A 20,619-nucleotide genomic window follows, 5' to 3' on the forward strand; every position below is an offset into this window, starting at 1 on the left:
CGCGGGGATTTTGCGCTCCAAAATGACCGGCGCAAAGGGCCACTGCTGTCTTGCCACATTTTAGAGCGTTCTTTGTCCTGACAGCATGGCAGCATGGGTCTGTTTCACACGAACAGGTCCCATTCCTTTTTTCATAGAGTCATCGAATCATTAAGATTGGAAAAGACCTCTAAGATCACTGAGTCCAACCATCAACCCAACACCACCAGGCCTCCTAAGCCATTTCCCAAAGTACCACATCTACATATTTTTTGAACACCTCCAGGGGTGGTGACTCCACCACCCCTCTGGGCAGCCTGTTCCAATGCCTGACCACTCTTGCAGTCAAGAAATTCCTCCTAACAGCCAATCTAAACCTCTCCTGGCGCAGCTTGAGGCCATTTCCTCTTATCCTATCACTAGTGACTTGGAACAAGAGACCAACACCCACCTCACTATAACCTCCTTTCAGGTACCTGTAGAGAGCGATAAGGTCTCCCCTCCGCCTCCACCAGTGCTAAACAACCCCAGCTCCCTCAGCCACTCCTTATCAGACTTGTTCTCCAGACCCTTCACCAGCTTCATTGCCCTTCTCTGGACATGCTCCAGCACCTCAATGTCCTTCTTGTAGTGAGGGGCCCAAAACTGAACACAGTACTCAAGGAGTGGCCTCACCAGTGCCAAGCACAGGGGCACCATCACCTCCCTGCTCCTGCTGGCCACGCTATTCCTGATACAAGCCAGGATGCTGTTGGCCTTCTTGGCCTCCTGGGCACGCTGCTGGCTCATGTTCATGTTCATGTTTGAATCCTTGCATATGCTACAGCCTTTGGAGGAGATTAAATCTTCCATTTTAAGGCAAGAACTGGGCACTGCCTGAGGCTGAAGCGGGGCTGTTAATGGCAACAAAGGATTGAATGGTTGCATGGGGCAGGAGGATGGAGGTGACCAGCTTCCGGCCAGTCATCCTGGATTGCAAATGGAAAAATGCCAAGACACAGGGTGAAAGATCACAAGGTGCTAGAACTGATTTTAAACTCCATAGAAAAGCGGCCTATAGAAATGACAAACCAAGGGCAGAGCTCAGTCTGTGATGTCGGGAGCAGGGAGGGGAGCTGGAGGGGTTGGGATCCTCTTCAGGACGCAGAGCAGGAGCCAAAAGACTTTTGAGGGAGTAAAAGAGCAAGGTGGGAACGAGAGGGCTTTTGAGGTTTTTACCCTTCCTGAGGTCTGCACGCTCATCTGTGCCACACTGAATAAAGCATGCTTCTGTTAAAAACTAAGAGCAAAGTGCCTCTGGCTTTCAGTCAGCTAGTCCCTGAAGATCAAGCCATGGACCAGCATCATCAGGTGGGGGAATCTTTCAGGGAATGAACAGCAGAAACTATTAGGGAAACTGATGGGGCTTAGCCTGTGCCTCAGAGCCATCCACAGTGGATCCCTAGGGTCCCATCTTCCAGAGAAGGGGTGTCAGACAAGTGCAGAAATGCAGTTGCTGAGATGCTGTTGTGACACTCTGGCCTTCACAGCAAATTGGATGTAAAAAATGAGGCCCTGTGCAGCAAGGGAATGCAGCCAGGGCTATAAAAGCCATTCAGTAATTTACTTAAGCCACACTTAGATCTCATCTGCATGGGGAGGGAGAATTAACTCTTTAATCACAGGCCCTCCACCACAGTTCGGGTCACCCTGCAGACAGACCGGAACAGTTGCCCTGGGCAAGCAGTGCATGGCCTCATTTTTCTCAAGAGTCATTAAAGCTGAAATCCCAGGCTGAAATAGAAATTGAAATATATGATTGCAAGCTATTTCCCATTGATCATTTTTGCAACCTCTTGCTGGAGGCTGCAGGTGAAAATCAGTTGTGTTATAGCCCCATGTAGGTCAGCCAGGAGGGTCTGTTAGTCAGGATGTCCTGACACCTCCAGAATGCAGGTGGCCAGCCTGGCTGGCTGACATGACTTTGGAGGATAGCACCAGCTAAGCTCAGCTTTTGGGATGAATTTCTTTTTTTTTGATAGAAAAATACAAGGATGCCCAGCTGCCTTGTGCCCTTTTAAACTGTTATTGCAACCTCTTGCTCCACCCACGCAGCTTTCTGCATGCAGAGATGTTAATCCATTTTATCTTTTAATGTTGGCATTATCTCTTGACTCACTCCATCTCTTCCCTTTGTGATTCTGCAATCCAGGTCCCTTTCAGGCAGCAGATAATTCGCCTTATTTCCCTGCATTGCCTGAGAAAGGAAACCGTAAACCCAGAGTAATATCCCCAAGCAGTGGGGTTGTGGAGCCTCAGAGACGAGCCTTTGAGAACATAGTTTCTCTCAGAAGCCAAGGCACAAGGCTGCAAAGTCACCTGTAAGGGACAGAGACCCGGAAGGGTGTGATTAACAGCACAATGACACCCCCCTGTCCTGCAGTTTCCAGCATGCCAAGTTCAGTGTCTGGTTCTTCAGGCTCTTGAGCACCCTGTGCCTCCAGCTTCTCATCCTGCCGGCACCTGTACCCTGCCTGCATCTGCCTCCTGCCTGCCAGACCAGAAGCACCAGCTTCACCCCTTGTAGGTGTGCACCTCCCAGTGCCCCGGACATGATTCTGGAGCTGGTTCTTCCCCTCCCAAAGTCCCAATTCTGATGTGTCATTGGCAAAATTACCACCCAGCCTCACCAAGGAAAGGGCCGAGAGTGAAAGCAGGTACATCTGTGTTTCTTATCTTTTTCCTCACCTTTTACAAATAAGGTGGTTTATGTAAAAAAGCTCTTGTGAAAAGAGGTATGTTAAGATAACATAGGACCTTACCAATAACTCACATAATACACACTATATGCAGAAATTATACACTAGGCTGGGTTTAGCTACCAGGATTAGGAACTGGTTCCTAAAGTGCCTGTAATAATTCTACTTCCCAACAACATAAAGCAAAATAAAATCAAGTGTTGGCACCATGGCCATGTTAGAGCAGGAGCAGGTGCATCTGCACATGACCGAACAGCTAGTAGCTCTAGGGGTAAGCTAGGCTGCATAAATGCTAACACAGTCCTGGATGCAGTTTCATTCCTCATCTGTGTGTGCTTTCCTCATGCTTCATTTATTTACTCTCTCTCCTTCCAGGCTTCTGACCCCACAGCTTCCAGCACACGTCTCCAGAGCACAGGGTGATGGTAGCTCCCACCTCCTGCTGAAGAAGCTGTCAAGCTTCCCAGGATCCAGAGACTAACCTGCTCTCTCGCCAGACACTCACCTCGCACCTTGGCCAGGCCAGGAGAGATGTGTGTCTGGGTGGCTGCAGATATGCAGTTGTACAACCCCTTCTATCAAGTGTGGGGTGGGATGAAGACCCAGATTACAAAACCATCTCCCAGATATGCTGATCTAGGGCAACACCAGCTCGTTTATCCACACCTTGAGAGAAAATCTGGGGAAGCAGCAAGCAGGCTGCAGGGATCTTCTCACCTGCAATGGCAGCTCAGAAACTGTCCACCTGCCAGAGACGTGCAAGCAAAGGCAAGGTTTTCAGTACAAAGTGGCACCAAGGGATAGTGAGACTTGCAGCAACTTTCTTGCAAGTGGATTGGAAAGCCGATGTGCACAAAAGTGTTGCTTGTGTTAATGCGGCCAAGGGATACTGAGAGGAGAAGTGATCCCAGGGCTTCTATCATTCTCTAAGTTATGGTGTCACATGTTCCACTGCTGCCCATGCCCAGCGCAGACATGAGAACTTCACACTTCGCCCATGAGCCCTTTTGTGATTTTCAGTAGTTCAAAAATGAGAGAAGCCAGGCCTGTGCTTCCCTGCACAACAAAGTGAATTTGGGAACTCTGGCCAGAAAACACAAAGGCCCCCGAGTCTAAATTCTGGAAACACTCCTACCCCTGTGTTAGAGAAGCCCTTCAACACTGCGAGTCCCTTGCGGCCAGGTCCATTTGGTCTCTGGCTCTTTCATCTCTGAGGAGCCTGAACAGAGGCAGGATTGAGTTCCTTGTGTAAACCAGCATGTCATACTTCTACCTGGCAGCCTCTTCCCACACACACCACCATTTGTTTTTGCCTTCTTCACGTCTGGTGTTTTTTCTTGCTCACCTTTTCTCCTCATCAGTCTTTTCTCCTTAGTGATCTTTAGCCCCTCTTCCTTAGATAGCACACAATTACACAGCCTATCTAAAACCCAGGAAGGGCTCTTAATAAAAGGTAGATACATATTAGCATAGCGTGCCCCTGACGCTCTGCCCAGATTCAGAATGATCTGTTCATACACTTTCCAGCTGATGGTGTGGAACTGAGCATGGATCACATATATCAGGGAAATAAATGCTACCTATTTTTATTATTAAGTTCTCTTATTGGTTATATCAGCAGCAGCCTTGTCCTTACACATCAAGCATGACCTTTATTAATGTTCACATTCTCGTCATTTGTACACTAGCTGATTTGCAGGCAAGTGGAACCATGAATGTATTGATAGCACCCTGATCATTCGCTGGTCCTGTTCCAAGCCCGGATTACAACTGCTGCCTTTATTTTTCCTCATGACTTATTAATGCTTTGTATTAGCTGCGCTCAGATTGTTAATTGAGAAGTTAACTTTTTAAAGAATAACCTGGCTTCTGGGATGTGCTCGTGAAGCAGCAGCTTTCCCCCCCTATCTACTGTGCTACACAAAGGCCAAATTTCTGCAGTACAAAGGCTGCTTTTGTTCCAGGGAAAATACACTCTTTATTTTAAACTTTCTCCATAACGCTGGTCCCATTAGCTCCAGCCTCTCCACAGGCAGCAGTCGCTCTGGGCCCCAGCAGGGCAGGCGCCCAAGCCACCGGTACCACCCAAGTTCAGAGCTGGAACTTGACCGAGCAGCCGCCAAGTAGTCCCCAGGGACGAATCTGCTGCCCGGCCGGCCCAGCCCAAGCGCCCCCCGCCCGTGGACGCCCAGGCTGGGGAGGGAGGGAAGCCGCCCAACCCCGAGGCGCCTTCGCGCCCCCGAGGCCTCCCCTCGCTCGCCACCGCCTCACAACGGCGGAGCGGCGAGGTTTGTCCCGAAGCGACTCCCGTCCCCCGGCAACGTCAGACTCGGCCAGCCGTACAACCTTAACAGGCGCCGCGCAGCCGCCCTTGAACGGGAGAGGAGGGGCCGGGCGGGCGGACACGCCGTTTGATTGGCCAACCGTGCCGTCCTTCTTTGGCCAGAAGGCGTGGCAGCCGGGCGGTGACGGTACACGATTGGGCGGAGCAGCGAGGCGGCGGGAGGCTGCTGGGGTTGGTTGCGCCGGCCAGTGGCGGGTGCGAGGGAGCGGGAGCGGGGGGGGGGAGGGGCGGGGGGTCCTGAGGCGCCGCTGTCACCGCTGCCTTCCCGCCCAGGCCCGCGCAGCCAGGCCCGGCCCAGCCCCGTCCGCCCGCGGCGCGGCGCGGCAGGACCATGTCGGCCACGGACGAGCGGGCCAAGGAGATCCTCCGGGGCTTCAAGCTGTATCCTGCCGGCAGGGGCCGTGAGGCGGGCGGGACACGGAGGTGGGGTGGGGGGGTTCGTCGCCCCGCTGTGGCGAGTGCGAGTGCGAGGCCGCCGGGGCGGGAAGGGCGGTTGCCATGGCAACGCCTCCGCGGCTGGGCTGATCTCAATGGCGTCCCCCCGCTCCGGTGGCGGCGGCGGCGGCGGCGGGGGGTGGGGCGGCGGCCCTCCCGGTGGAAGTGACCGGGCCCCTGCGGGGCTGGGAGCGGCCCGAGCCGGCTGGGGGTAGGAGGGTACGGGCGGGGACGGAGCCCCCGTAGCGTTGGGGCCTTGCCCCCGGCCCTGCTCGGTGGGACGGGGTGGGGTGTCCCCACCGGCGCGGTGGCAGGTGGCCAAAGCCATCACCGGGGAGGCGGCGGCGGCCGTGGCCTCCCCGGCGCCGCAGCTGTCCGCCGGGCGGCTACTGATGGGCGGCAGGAGGAGAGGGGCCGCGCAAGAAGCGGCGGGAGCGGCCCCGGAGCCCCCGCCTCGGCAGCGAGGGCTGCTCACAGAGGGCAGGTGGAGCAGCTGGGCGCCCGGTGCCCTCGGCCCCAGGAGGATCCCATCCCTGCCCCTCCGGCCCGCGCTCAGGCACCTCTGCCTGGGAAGGAAGTACCTGGTCCTCAGGTGCAGAAGCAACTAAGTATCTCGTTCCTTTTCATACCATAAGGTACTGGCACACCTTGTGTTTGGTCACAGCTGCTCGTACAATGTCTTATTACTAACGCTGACATACTCTAGGTGTTAATGTCTTTCTGTGCAGTTCATTTTCAAACTTTTCATGTTGTGGCTTTCAAAAAGCATTCTCATTTCATGTCTGCGTTATCTGAATATGAATTTAGTGCTGATGACATGAGATAGATCCAAGCTTGGAAGAGAAGCAAGATCCTCTATGTGCCTTTCTAACCCAGGATTTCAGTGGAGAAAGGCTCAACCTAAAGGCCCATGTGCAAAGTAAGGGTGGGAGAACTATGCCAATTCTGAAATAAAGCTACTGTATTTTACTATAGTAGATTCTTCCAAGCTTGGAAGGCAAATGCATGCTTGCTAGCTTTACGTTTAGGCACCAGGAAACTGTTGTGGGTTGGTTTGGTTTTTTCTTTCTTACAAAGAAAAGGACAGAAGTGAACAGAGTACCCTCTTGATCTAATACTATTATTTCTAAACATTTTTTTTGTGCAATGATATGTTCATAATCTCTATGCCAGCTGTAGCAGGATCTGATTTTTTAGGTTGGATTTAGATAGATAGCTTCTATCAAACTATAAGCAGATGCTTTTCCTAACTTTTGAATCATTGTCCCCTCCCCCAGCCTTTAGTACTGCATCTGGTTCCTTTGCTTCTGCACTAGCACTATTGATCTTTTTATTTATGAAGATGTGGTATTTCAGCTGTCAAAATATGATTTAAGAGCCTTTTGTGCTAGCAATTAGAAAAAGAGTAATCTTCTGACAAGACCAGACTAAGCTGTTGGTAGAAGTGAGGAGTGCTTGGGAAGTTAAGCCTAGGGAACAAACTTGTAAGTGCTTTTGCATGTGCATGTATATAGTCTTTCCTGGATAGCAGAATTTACTTGGAGGCCTTTCTCCAGCTTTGATTGAAATAAGCTGCTTTGTTGTTTGTTGGATTTAGTAGAAAATGCTTTTTGGTTTGTCTAACATCCTTCCTTGCAAAGGTAAACTATTATCTCAAGCAGCCGTAGCATGGTCAAGAAGCTTTAGTAGAAATACTCTGCAGTTCCATGTTGAAGTACCTCAAGTTTAGTTGCTTGTCCTTGCAAAAAAAAAAACGATGTCAGTGTTACTTCTGACAGGACGGTTTTAGGCAGAACTTTGACTGTGCTCCTCCAGAAACATGCTAGAGGACTTCGGTAGTTGCCATAGGAGCCAGGCACTATAAAGCCTCAGAAACAGGAAAGTTTCTCCAAACATTTCATAGCTGGAACTTTTAGCACGTTAAAATAGTTGAAAAGCCATCTATTATGCTTTTAGTAAACCAGAAGAGTGGCTGAATAGACATTCCTCATTTATGAGAGGAAGCCTTGAGACGCTGCACCAGCCACACAGGAAACTACTCACGCCCAGAAGCAACCATGCTCTCTGACGAGCCATCAGCTCCAACTTTCTTTTCTAAGGGTGAACATGTATTCTAGAGAGCATTATGTTTTAAAGAGATGCTTTATCTTCTGCTCAGTCTACTGCTGTATATGCTAATATAATTTACTTAGTAGAAAGAAAGAGAGAAGCATCTTCTGAAAAGCTAAGTTTATACTTTGACTACTTGAAAACTTTTTCCTTCTTCCAGGAGGGAGGGAGTTCAATGCCACTAATTTAAGTACACCCTGCAAACTCGGCACTTCAAACTGGACTTGCTTTTATCACAAGAAAATAGTACAGTATTATACCTAGGGTGTGGCAATATTAGATTCCTTGTGTGGTAAGATCCGTTGATAGGGTAGAACACAACCTTGGGGAAGCAGGCTTCTGAAATACTTGCTTTAACATAGCAACAGGCGCTCTTGCTGGAAAACCAGTTCACATTGAGTAATCAAAGTTTCCTCAAATCCTGTTTACTTGTGGTTCCTGAGAAGAGGTTAATTACAAGCTTTCCAACTGATTGGGACATACTGCTGTGGAAATTAAATTATAGCCCAAATCCACTCTCTGACTTTAATGCAGAGATATGCTTTTCTTCCTCTATGACACTAGTGCAAAAACATGTTGTGGCTAGTGTCCTGAAATTCAAGCCAGAAACTTTTACTCCCTTTTGTCATTAATTTTGCTATTTTAAAGAGATTAAAACCAAAGAAGAAATATTTGATGCTTGCAGGCAAATGGGGATATTCATTATACTTTATTACACTTGTCCTAAGAATTTTTATGGCACCAGTTAAAGCTTGCACACTGACAGTCCAGTAAGCACATTGCAGTAGGAGTTTGAAAGCAGCCAGCAAAAACTTTCATAGCTTGTCACTTCTTCAGAGACAATATTTGTTAATAGAGCTTGTAAGTATGTTCATCAACTGCCTGTTGTGAAGGCACTTGCCTGAACAGCTGTTGTTACGCTTAGCGTAATATCTACAGGTAGTCTAGTACCATGAAAATGCAGGCTTATTGTTTGGCTACAAGCAATAGCAATTCAGTTGGTAACTGAAGATTCATTCTTCTGGAATATTAGCCCAGTCTTATTTCTGAAAGTATTTATGCACAGCTGGTCCTGTAATCAAATTTGATTATGCCTTTTTTCTCCAGAAGATGGGACAGTTACTCCGTCAAACTACAGAATAGCTTTTTACTTGACCCTCACTCACCCTTTCATCACATTCTTCAGGTTTCATTCTGTCATTTTACCTTTAGAGTTAGTGTCTACTATTAAATGTATTTAGCGTCCTTCTTCATAAAAGGTAACATTGATAGTGTAATTACCTGACAGTCAAAATCCAGGGTTTGTTTGGGTTTTTTTGATGGCTTTCCCCCACCAGCCCCCATGATAATTTGCAAGTTGCCTATTTATATTTGTTCTGTTACAGACTAGCATGGCTATTTTTTTTAATGCACTATGCTAACTAGAATGAGGACACTGTAGGCAGTTATCCTATTTAATCTGGTTTGCTAACATTTGGAAAGCGTATATGCTTTGCTTTCTTACATAGCATCTGTGCTGTAGATTAGAAATATCCAGTCATGGTTTGGAACAACAGATTCACATCCAGTTCTTGAGGGACCACAGTTCGGCTTCTTTATGCACTTATTCCTATAATGATCAGCCAAGGCAGCAAGGAAGAGAAAACCCAAACAAGCCATTTGGGTCTCATAACATGGCTAAGGTGCTAAGTCTAGCCTCTCAACATACGAGTAAGCACATCTGTTTTGTATTTTGAGTCTTACAAGTCAAACAAGATATCACCCATTTTACTTCCTTATGTACAGAGGAGTCTCATCAGAATTGGATCTCCATAGTGTTAATTGCCATATAGATGTTTATCAGTTTAGGACAGGTTTTCCATGAACTTCCATTTAAGGCCACATAGTATATCTTACCATACTTCAGAAGCCTCCTGAAACGAATCAATACAGTTAACATAAGCATGAAGAGACATTAACTGTATATCAGAATAATTACAGAGTTACAAAACTAGTATTTGTGGTCAGCATAAATATGTACCTGTAGCTCGGGCACTTGAACATTTGTAGGCAAAACTTTATATGTTAGAGGCTGTCCTGCTTTCTGGAATCCTCAAAGTTCCTTGTGCAACATCCTCCTAGTTCCCCAAGCTTCTTCCAAGCCTCCTCTCCCCATTGTTTTTATGTCTAGGAAATCATTCTAGCAGAGCATTAACCGCTTAAAAAGATGTATAGAGCTGTAATGAGAATATAGTTATGCCATAGAGCATTAAGAGTTTCTGTGAACTTTATACTACTCTGCAGGCAGAGATACTTCTATTTCCAGCTTCTACCTTGTTTCTGCTGTACACACAGAAGCTGTAGCCAAGGTAGCTGTACAAATAAACAAGCCAAACAAACTGTAGCCCATCAATTCCTAGAATAGTCACTGAAGTTTTGAACTAGCTTGATGCAGCATTCAAAAGTTGAGAAATCCAAACAGAAGCTCCATGAAATTGATCTTCCAGTTCGTTAGGTCAGTAGACCTTTAGCTGCTTATTCTTGTAAAATGATCAGTTGCAGTATTTACAAAACTAACAAGGTAGCAGCTTTAATTGGCTTAAAAATTCCCCTTTGTTTTGAGGTGCACTTCCTCAGATATAAATTTTAGACTTCTTGAAATTGAATAGAAAGATGAATCACCAAATTCATGGGTTAAAAGGAGGCACTGGCCAGCTAAGAGGGAACAGGACTGCCCAGAAGTTGGGAAGTGGGCTCTGTAGAGAGCCAAAGCAGAACTTGCACGTAGCTTGTGCCAATGCGATTTTGAAACTGTCTAGAAAACATGAGTTTGTGCTTTCCTATCAATGTTTATAGTTTCTAAAAACTAGAATGTTCTTCCATCTAATGCATAGAGTTCATCATTTACATGAACTGAAAAATTGGTCTTCTGTTGTACGCTAAGGTTTGTAGACAGGAAAGTGGTAATGAAAGTTCAAGAACTTTACAAGCAAGAGTTGTCCACATTTCCAGTTAGTCTGACTGCAGAACAAGTTCCCACTCTGGCAGCATCAAGAGATCTTTGTTTCAAAGAGGCCAGAGTTTCACATAGAAGCTTTAGCCAGGTTGAACTTGGTAGTTAAGGAAGTGTCACTGTGCTCAAGGTACAATTACCATATCAGAATTGTTTCTAGCATTGACAGAAGTTCTGCAGTATGCGATGGTCTATAGTTCTGGCATGCTAAACACAGATTTATGCCTAAGAAACATGATGAGTCATGAGGCATACCTGCAAATAAAGCAGAAGCAATTTTACCAGGTTTGGCTTTACCTGCGTGGTTCTGTAGTGAGCACCATTCACACTTTGTGTCCTCCACTTATTAACTTTCATTGAAAGGAGTGTAAATATTTAATTTTGCTTAAACAGTGATTCACATTAACTTTATATCTGAATGAGCTATAGTCAGTCAGTTTTCTGCATTTCAGATTTAATGCAACCCACTTGTACTGTTAGAAGTGGTGCTTTGTGCCCTTGACAGCGGAAGGGGCATCAAGAACTCCACCATCACAGGAAACAAATGAGTTGCCAGGTGCTGCAGAGAATACACCTCACTACCACTGATTGAAAAGTGTCAGTTGACATTGAAGTTTGAGGTTTTATTTTTAGTCAGCAATATTACTTTAGCACCTTGTAGTTAGAATTTATTTCTAAGATTTATCCTTTAATCTCTCCAAAGCTTACCCAGCCAGCATTTTACTAGAATTATGGTTTCAGTATTTTTAATTGCTTGCTTAGTGCTGACCTAATAAGGTACATGAAATAATGCAGTTGTCAGCAGCAAGATTACTTTCCCTTATTTGTTTTATATCATGTTAAAATAATATGAGTTACTCTTTGCATCCTTGGCAGGGATCACAATCCTAGAAGTCAGTGCCTTATGCTTCAGCCATTGTTAGAGTATCTGAATTTCCACACAGCAGAAGACAGTAGTTTAATCCATCAAGTGAGAATTGATAGAGCTTCTTCCCACCATGCATCTTCACAGCCAACATGTGGGAAAAAAGCCAAGTTACATAGATGTAGACAGGCAGAGAAGACACTAAAAATTCTCAAATTAAACAGATTCTGTTCAGAGTAGGTTTGTTTTTTTTAATACAGACATCTGATGTGTCTTGTGTGTCTCTGAATTACAGTTTTTTGTTAGCTAAAGCAGTCTTAGAAGCTGATTCAACTTGCTTTTACACATGTTTAACTCTGAATTTAAGTTGATCTGGAAAGAATGTTAAGAGTGAAAATTTTGCATTAAGTTAGTAAGATACAGGCCACTGTACTCTGACTTCAGCCTTTGACTTCCACAATTTATGTATCATAAGTCTCTTCTATTCTCTCTCTCTAAGCTGGGAAATTAAGGCGGCTTCAAATTTGAGCTCAGACCCCCTGTTAAAGACTAAACAAAGCACTGGCTTAATCTAGATGGTCCAAGTTTGTATAGAAATATGAGGTATGCAAGGTTCCCAGATACAGATAACAAGCAGAAAATATGCTCTCTTAATGTCCACCTGGCAATATTGAATTTTGTCTTTTTCTGCATATTAGTACAGCAAAATTTATGAAAAGTTAGTTCTGTAAGCACGTGAGTGGTGACTTTTGCATATCTGTTGATCATACACCTTAAGGATCAGATCATGTATTTACAGTTGAGTGCAAGAAACTACTGTGGTGAGCACTGAATAGTAAAAAACCCCACAACATTCTCACAGGCTGCTGGTTTTTTATCCTGAGACTGAATCAAGAGCACCCACAGAAACAAGAAGTTTGGCATCTTTGCAGCATCACTCCCAGAGCAGTGTTAAAGAATAGGTGACAGTTTTTGAGGGAACACCCCCACCTACATATACACCTTGGGCACTACTGTGAAGTTTCCAAAGCCATTTGACATCCCATCCAAGTAGGCAGAGTAGGACTGTTGGGAGGCTCCATCCAGAAAACACCTGACAGTAACTGGGGTTCTCATGGACAACAGTAGGAGCCATGCCTCAGCTGCGTATTGCTAAATCCTGATTGACAGCCAGGATTTTCAGTTGTGATTATGAACTTGATTCCATTGTCAGATTTCCCTTGAACCAAGCTCTTACTGAGACACAAATGTTAGGTACAGAAGAGGCTTAAGGGAAACAATATCAGATTAATTCAGCCATGAGTGAACCTTTGAGTTGATTGTGTTCATGGCTCGAACATCAGGCAACATTCTTCTGGAAGAATGGCAGGCTTAGGTAAAAAGCAAGAGCAAGAAGAGTAATTTTCTATTTTCAGTCAGCCTTTGGGATAGCTGTGCACAAAAGTATCATGTTATTAAATTTATCCACTCCTGTCTCAAAAAGATTGTTTAACTAACTAGGAGCAATATTTTCTTCCATTAGAGAGAATGAGAGTGGAGGGGATTTTACTTCTTAGTAATTCTATAGAGGAGTATTTATACGGGTCAGTCTGTACACTACACTGTATACATAAGCTTCATCTATTCCATAGCTAGTCAGAAGCTCATTTGGTCTCTGGGGCAGCTGATTATATGCATCTTTTCCTATTTATTGTATCAAGAAAATGCAGGGGATCTTACAAGTTTATGAATGTATACCCCACCTAAGCAGACAGCCTGCATGCCTTTGCAGAAGGAAGGTTACACATGCTTGGAAACATTTGATGGTTTATTAAGAGCATCAGAAACTTCTACTCAGGGACAGTCTGCTGGGCAAGGAGAGAGCTAATACCAAGTCACTTTGGTTTGTAAAGTCAAAGGAAATTCTGTTTTAGGAGACAGTGGAAAAACTGGCTATTTGCATTGCTTTAAATAAAAATGTTTTTGTGTATGGGAAAATGCTTATAGAGACCCTTGCTAAGGAGGAACCCATTTTCTGTTCATTTGTTGGCATGGACTGTTGCTAGGTCTGTGTTTAAAGGGAGTTCTGCAACACCAACTCCTCTTGAAGGAAGAGGTTTGCAGAGAGAGAACCACCGTTATCTCCTTTAGTGTACTGCCATGTGGTGGAATAGACCAACCCATCTGGAAACTGGACACCAAGAAATACCTACCGACCTTTAATACAGGGCGATATTCTGGAGATACTTTAGACATTTGACTTCCAACTAAAGGGTAGACTCTTTGTTGCATTAGAATATTTGCCTGTCAGTCACAGTCCAACTTAAGACTTCATTGTTTCTCTAGTAAAGTTACTTTCTTTCCCAGAAGCTAAGGAGGAAAAAAGTCCTTCTGATTGTTACTTCACTTGAACCTTATTAGCCTTTAAGTGGCATTTAAAAAAAGCTTAGTCCGGGAAGTGGTATGGGTTTGTTGTTTCCGAGGAGAGAGGACATCTGAAAATATCTGCCCTTACATTCTTCTTGATGGGTGCTTCTGTCAGAGCAGCTGTGCAGAGCACAGATTACCATCCCCAGCTGCTTGTTACCTCATTTTCAGATTTACCAGCTGAGCTGCTCAGATGAGCACTGCAACCTCCTGTTTCAGTCAGAATGAGGCATGCTAGCTTGAACAGCTTAAGCAATAGGTTAAGGAGCAGAGACCTGTGCTGGTCCAGTAAATCAGGTTAGCATTTTTACAGACTGCTCAGTTGTTAGATTTTAGGGAGAAAGTAAGAAGCAGCTGGGGAGGGCTGTAAACAGCAGCTCTCTCCAACTGCTGCTGCTGTCAGATGTCATGCCCACAGCCTCAGTCTTATATCAGATTAACTTCTCAGTGTAGCCTCACGCTGTCTTCTCCAGCAGCCAGCACCAACTCACCTGAGGAGGTTTCTCACATAACCACCCTTAGTGACCCTTGCAGCACTAATTCTAAAGTCCTAGCTTAGTATTAGTTTAACTTCACATTGCTAAGTTTGTTGTCACATAACTTCTCTTAAGAGAGAAATTACATTGGTAGCACAGTCACCTTCTCTTTCACCTTGTTCCATGCAAGAAGTCTTTATCATTGCTGTGCTCTGTGAAAAGTTACTGCCCAGTGACTAAGCAATGTCACAAACAGGGTCTGAGACCATGTAGCAAGTGCTGTTAGAGGCTCCGTTCTACAACTCTCAAAATGAGCCAGACATAAGAAATCATTGACTGAAAGTCGCATGCAGCCTTGGAGAGCAAGTGCATTTTGTTTTTAAAAATACTCTTTCCAGAAAAAGGAAGGAAAGCCAATAAGTTTCTCAATCCAGTTTGGGCTGTCGATTTATGGCACCCTCATTAATCCACAAGGAATCGTTACAGTTACACTGTTGCCATAAAACTGCAGTATTTAAACAGCCCCAGGAAGGAATTATTTTATGTGCTTCCCCTTGTAATTCCTTCAAAGGGAACTGCGTTATGTTAGTACAACACTAACCTTAAGCTCAGCTTCTGCAGAGAAATATTTAGCTCCATAGAGATAAAGAAAAAACTGGTTCCCTAGTTCTAGTATCTTCCATTCTCTCATTAGAATAGACAAAAAAACCCCCACAAACCCGTAGATTATATTAAAGTAGTCCAAATTAAAGTCCTACTTGAAAAATAAAAACAAAAAGATTCCCAAAGGAAAGTTACAAGCTTACCTCTTCAATGCTCTGGTCTGTTCCTCAGAGAAGAAGATTAAAGCTCCCTTCTCACCACTGGCAGCCCCACCATAACAACCTTCTCCTCCCTATCTATACAAAGCAGAGGTGAGGCATTAACCGGGCAGCTGCAAAGCAAACCTCTGCTCCTCTTAAGACCCATAGCCATATCTGCCCTTATCAAGGCCCTCTTCCGCCTTTAAATACAGCCCTGCCAGAGGCTAGGTGAAAATGTTTCATGGTTCATGATGGTCTCATGCATTTGTTTCACTGATAGAATAGTAGTTCCTTGTTTTCTTGCTTAATAACATTGTTTGCACAAGTCACAGTTTTACCAGTTCTGAAATAATAAATACAGTGAATGAGGCAAAGACATGTTTGAAAAGGTTGTGCAAATTGAAATAAATAAAGGCTGTATTTTAATCTAGGCACAGCTCTGAAGGGTGCAGATAATGCTAATTATGGCAGGTTTTGAGCTTTTTGTGTATAACTTCACAGTATTAGCACTCACCTTAACATAAACATTTTTGAAGTTCACACTTTGAAAAACATAATATTTGTATCAGCTGTGTAAGTCTAGCTTTTCAATAAATAAAGTGTTATTATTTTATTATTAATTATATTAATATATAATAATTATTAATAACCAAATTGAAATAATCCACTTATGAACTACAGCTGATTTCACAGCAGAAATAAGAGATTCCATTGCTTCAGCTGAAAAATATATTAATAGATTTTGATTAAAATTGTAAAAATAAGATTTAAATACTCTGAAGATTTAGCACACGGCTACAAGCTTGTTAAAATAATAAAATCTTAGCATAAACGTAACTAGATTTTATTGACAATGAAAGCTATAGGAGCTGCTTGGAAGTAATAGAGGTCATCACTTTTTTGACATTTTGTGGAGATTTCATTATTGTATCCCCACAGTAATGTTTTTAGTCTGAATTCCAGTGCATGTTAAAGCAGGGAGATGCTGGTTTGGGCACAGACCCTCCATCTTCGAGAGATCCCCTACTGACACGCTCAGGGGTTCACATCAGTATAGTTTACATTCGTGTATTTGTAGAGGCTGATTAAAGTACAACATTCAGAACCAAATGTTAGTATTTTACCTATTCCAAACTCATTTGGAACTGAATTTTTTACTTGTAATTTCAGTGTGTTGCTGTAGTGCTTTTCCAAACAACTTATTCTCTTTTCAGACTGCCGTACTGTCTAACACTGTAAAATGTTGGGATGGTTAAATTGTCAAATCACTAGTCCACACTGCAAATTTAAGCACTTCCCATATTGTAGTACATTGCTAAAAAAGGACAGTAATTCTGATATGGAGTCCTTGTTTTTTGAGAATTCTGCCTCAGTCTGTGTAAATTCCCCTTTATTCCTCCTCTCTGCCTCTGCTTTCAGCAGCCTCTGGTCCATTTACAAGATTAGTTTCCGCATGCAACTGCCAATCATTCCTTCCTGAGTGTATTTTCAGTTTTGTTTTGATTCTCCACTTGGTCTGTATGCTCTTAAGTTTTCCTCTCTTCCTCAGAAGAGACAAGATAATGAACTTTTCTCCTTGAATAATCTTGTCATTTGTAAGTGGAAAACCAAAAACCGATCTATATTGCAGCATGTTGTCCTGCCATTAAGCTAATTTACTGCTTTCACTTTATTGAATAACTTACTCATGTCCCATGTAGCACCTATTGATTTTTGTATCCTATGTTTTTAATACCACATATCCTAAAATGAGTTGTCAACTTCTTGTTTGTACAGCAGCCTCCTATCATGTCAGCGGAAATTGTTCCTGGCTCTGAAAAATAACAGTGCCACGTCAGCAGAGGAAAGACAGCTTTTTAAAAGATACTATAAAATGGTTCTTCCATTGACTTATGTAGTGCTCCAGAGATGTAACTGCTTTAGTGGCTCAGATCCATGACCTATTTTTCTGTTGTCCCTTGGAGGACCACCTCTGATTCTCACTGTGGTCTTGTCCTGTGAGATTAGAGGGCCACTCATATTCACCCAATTAATCACATTCTTACTTACTCCCTCGGCTTGGTGTTGAGAGTGTTCATAATAATTTTTTGCCAGTTCATCCCTGGAAAAATCGGGTAACTGGCAGTGAAGATGCTTTTTGAGTTTAGTCATGGAGGCCCTGGCTGTCAGGGTTGTACTATTTGTAAGACTAAAGTATGCCCATTTCTCATGCACACATAGCCCAACTTAAAAAAAAACCCCAACAAACCAACCAAAAAACCCCCAAACCCAAAGTATTTGTAGCTCCAGTGAAATTCAGGCCAGTACTGTCCACACAGATTGTATATCCGAGGAAACATTTAAGCTAATGCCAGGAAAACGGTGGCGTGTTCCCCTGCTGTGCCATGTCAGCAAATAGGAGATTGGCATTTGACACTGTGGACTTCATGAAAGTGCTTGTCATGGCTGTTTCTCTGGCTGATTTGAATTTTTGTGTTGTTTATTAAGTGAAGAGTGTTAGTGCCAGGGCTAAATACTGTTTTACTATAGAATCTCAATAAGATTAAATCCCCTTGTGATTCTCTAATTACATTTCAAGGATACTGAGTTGCTTTCCCAGAGAACCTGTGACGATCTCTGGATGTATCCCTAGTTACAGAGCAACACTGGATTGAAACAGCAGGGGATACACTGTGTGCGAGATATTTTGGGGCAGTGTTAAAGGTGCCGAGGTTCAAAAAAGCCTGAAGTCCTTTGAGTAAACTGCATTTAGAAGAACTGAGTGACTTCTGCCCTGCCAACTCTGGTGTCACATTCATACCAGTGCAGATACGCTCAGTATTGCTATGAGATTGAACAATAGGGTCAGAGATCACCTATGCAACTGGATCCTCACAAATCCATGGGTCCCAATGGGATGCACCTGCAAGTGCTGAGGGAGCTGGCGGATGTTCTTGCTGAGCCACTCTCCATCATCTTTGAAGGGTTGTGGAGGACAGGAGAGGTGCCTGATGACTGGAGGAAAGCAAATGTCACTCCAGTCTTCAAAAAGGGCAAGAAGGAGGACCTTGGAAACTATAGGCCAGTCAGCCTCACCTCTGTCCCTGGAAAGGTGATGGAGCAGTGCTTCCTGGAGGTCATCTCCAGGCATGTAGAGGACAAGAAGGTTGTCAGAAATAGTCAACATGGATTCACCAAGGGAAGATCATGCTTGACCAACCTGATAGCCTTCTATGATGGCATGACTGGCTGGGTTGACGAAGGGAGAGCAGTGGATGTTGTCTATCTTGATTTCAGTAAGGTATTCGACACTGTCTCCCATAGCATCCTCATAGACAAGCTAAGGAAGTGTGGGTTGGGTGAGTGAACAGTGAGGTGGACAGAGAACTGGCTCAACAACAGAACTCAGAGGGTCATGATCAATGGGGCAGAGTCGGGATGGAGGCCTGTCACTAGTGGTGTTACCCAGGGGTCTGTGCTGGGTCCAGTTCTGTTTAATATGTTAATCAATGACCTAGATGATGGGATAGAGTGTAACCTCAGCAAGTTCACTGATGATACCAAGCTGGGAGGAGTGGCTGATATGCTGGAATGCTGTGCTGCCATCCAACGAGATCTGGACAGGCTGGAGAGCTGGGCTGAGGGGAACCTCATGAAATTCAACAAGAGCAAGTGCAAGGTCCTGCACCTGGGGAGGAACAAACCCATGCACCAGTACAGGCTGGGGGCTGAACTACTGAAGGTGGCTCTGTTGAGAAGGACCTTGGAGTGCTGGTGGACAGCAGGTTGATCGTGAGCCAGCAATGTGCCCTTATGGCCAAGGCAGCCAATAATATCCTGGGCTGCATTAAAAGGTGTGGCCAGCAGATCAAGAGAGGTTATCCTCCCCTTCTGCTCCACCCTAGTGAGACCACATTTGGAGTACTGTGTCCAGTTTTGGGCCCCCCAGTTTAAGACAGGGAACTGCTCGAGCAACTGCTCTCCAGTGGAGAACTACCAAGATGATCAGGGGCTGGAGCATCTCCCTTATGAGGAAAGGCTGAGAGACTTGGGTTTGTTCAGCCTGGACAAGAGAAAACTGAGGTGGGATTTCATCAATACCTATAAATATCTAAATGGAGGGTGTCAGCCTGATGGGTCTAGACTCTTTGATAGTGCCCAATGACAAGACAAGGGGCAATGAGCACAAGTTGGAACACAAGAAGTTCCACCTAAACATGAGAAAAAACTTCTTTCCTGTGAGGGTGCCAGAGCATTGAAACAGGCTGCCCAGGGAGGTTGTGGAGTCGCCTTCCCGGGACAAATTCAAAACCTGCCTGGATGCGTTCCTGTGCCCCCTGCTCTGGGTGTGCCTGCTCAAGCAGGGATGTTGGACAAGATGATCTCGAGAGGTCCCTTCCAGCCCCTACCATTCTGTGATTCTGTGGGAACAGTAGAGCTGAGTTCAGCTGGTGTTACTTCTGTTGCAATACTTAGTTTTCATCCTTGTCATAAACACAAGTCCTTATAGACTAATTAACAGATGTACTGCAGCGGCTGTACTTGTTTCACCTTTTCCCTGAAGGCTGCGATTAGCATTTCATTCATTTTTGTCATTCTTTAGCATTACTTGTGGGAGAGGGCACATGAACGCACCTGTAAAAGGAAGTTCAATTGTCTGACCCATTTTCCTGAATAGCATACATAGCTGTAATCCTACCCTGAGGGAAGGCACACCATCTTTATGCCAACTGGCTTGGGCAATATGGAGCTTGACAGTGCCAGGAGCTTTTGAACATATGTAGCTACACTGTGTAAATGTACTGCACTGAGATAAAGCAGTGTCTGTACTTTTCTTCCCTGGTGTCAAAGAAGAGTTGGCAATACTGTTGCAAAAAAAGTTCTAATCTAGATAAAACCATAGGGTTTATATGTTTAAAATTTACTCCATCTTAACTATTTCTGCGTGTTTTCCCTGCTGTGCATACCTTTATCCCAGGATGAGTGTGTCCAGTTCTGAATCAAAGAAGTCACTTCAAAGCTTTGGAATTGGACTCTCTTGATGCAGAATAAGAACATCCAGGCAAGGGCTAAATATGTGATAGTTAGCTCAACTCTAAATTCATTCCATGCCTTAATCTGGATTGGCTTCTCTGCATTGACAAACTCATAATTAGTTCAATTGCTAGTGAAAGGTACTGTATAAAAATTAGCATTGTGTTGATAAGGTATTGAGGAACAAATTCTCTTTCAGTAGAGCAAGGGGAGTTTAAACAGAATCAGTGTGTGAATGCAAGAGAAATTCAGTGCTTGACCTTTTATTCATACCTTCTCTGAGACTGCCAACAAGAATCTCTTAAGTGCTCCTGTTACCGTTGATTTTGGTGGTGCGAACACCTGCCTATTAAAAATTAGAATAAAACTCATTTCCTGGAAGGTAGGAGCTATGAGATGTGATGACTGCAAGCTTTATTGATCTAATGGGGATTTGGAGTGCTAACAGACTGTCTAGAG

General features: G+C 44.4%; 1 protein-coding gene across 1 annotated transcript in view; it reads left to right on the top strand.

Annotated features, from left to right (window-relative positions):
* The first annotated feature begins 5,266 nt into the window (after positions 1–5,266).
* The window catches only part of PDE6D (phosphodiesterase 6D), a 41,315-nt gene continuing 25,962 nt past the window's right edge, over positions 5,267–20,619 (top strand). The window contains exon 1 of the mRNA XM_064457495.1: positions 5,267–5,442. Within this exon, the coding sequence (XP_064313565.1) occupies positions 5,393–5,442 (50 nt within the window). The 5' untranslated portion in view covers positions 5,267–5,392. The remainder of the gene's footprint in view (positions 5,443–20,619) is intronic.

The sequence above is a fragment of the Phalacrocorax carbo genome, chromosome 7 (genome assembly GCF_963921805.1).
Source record: "Phalacrocorax carbo chromosome 7, bPhaCar2.1, whole genome shotgun sequence".
Classification (NCBI taxonomy): Eukaryota; Metazoa; Chordata; class Aves; order Suliformes; family Phalacrocoracidae; genus Phalacrocorax; species Phalacrocorax carbo.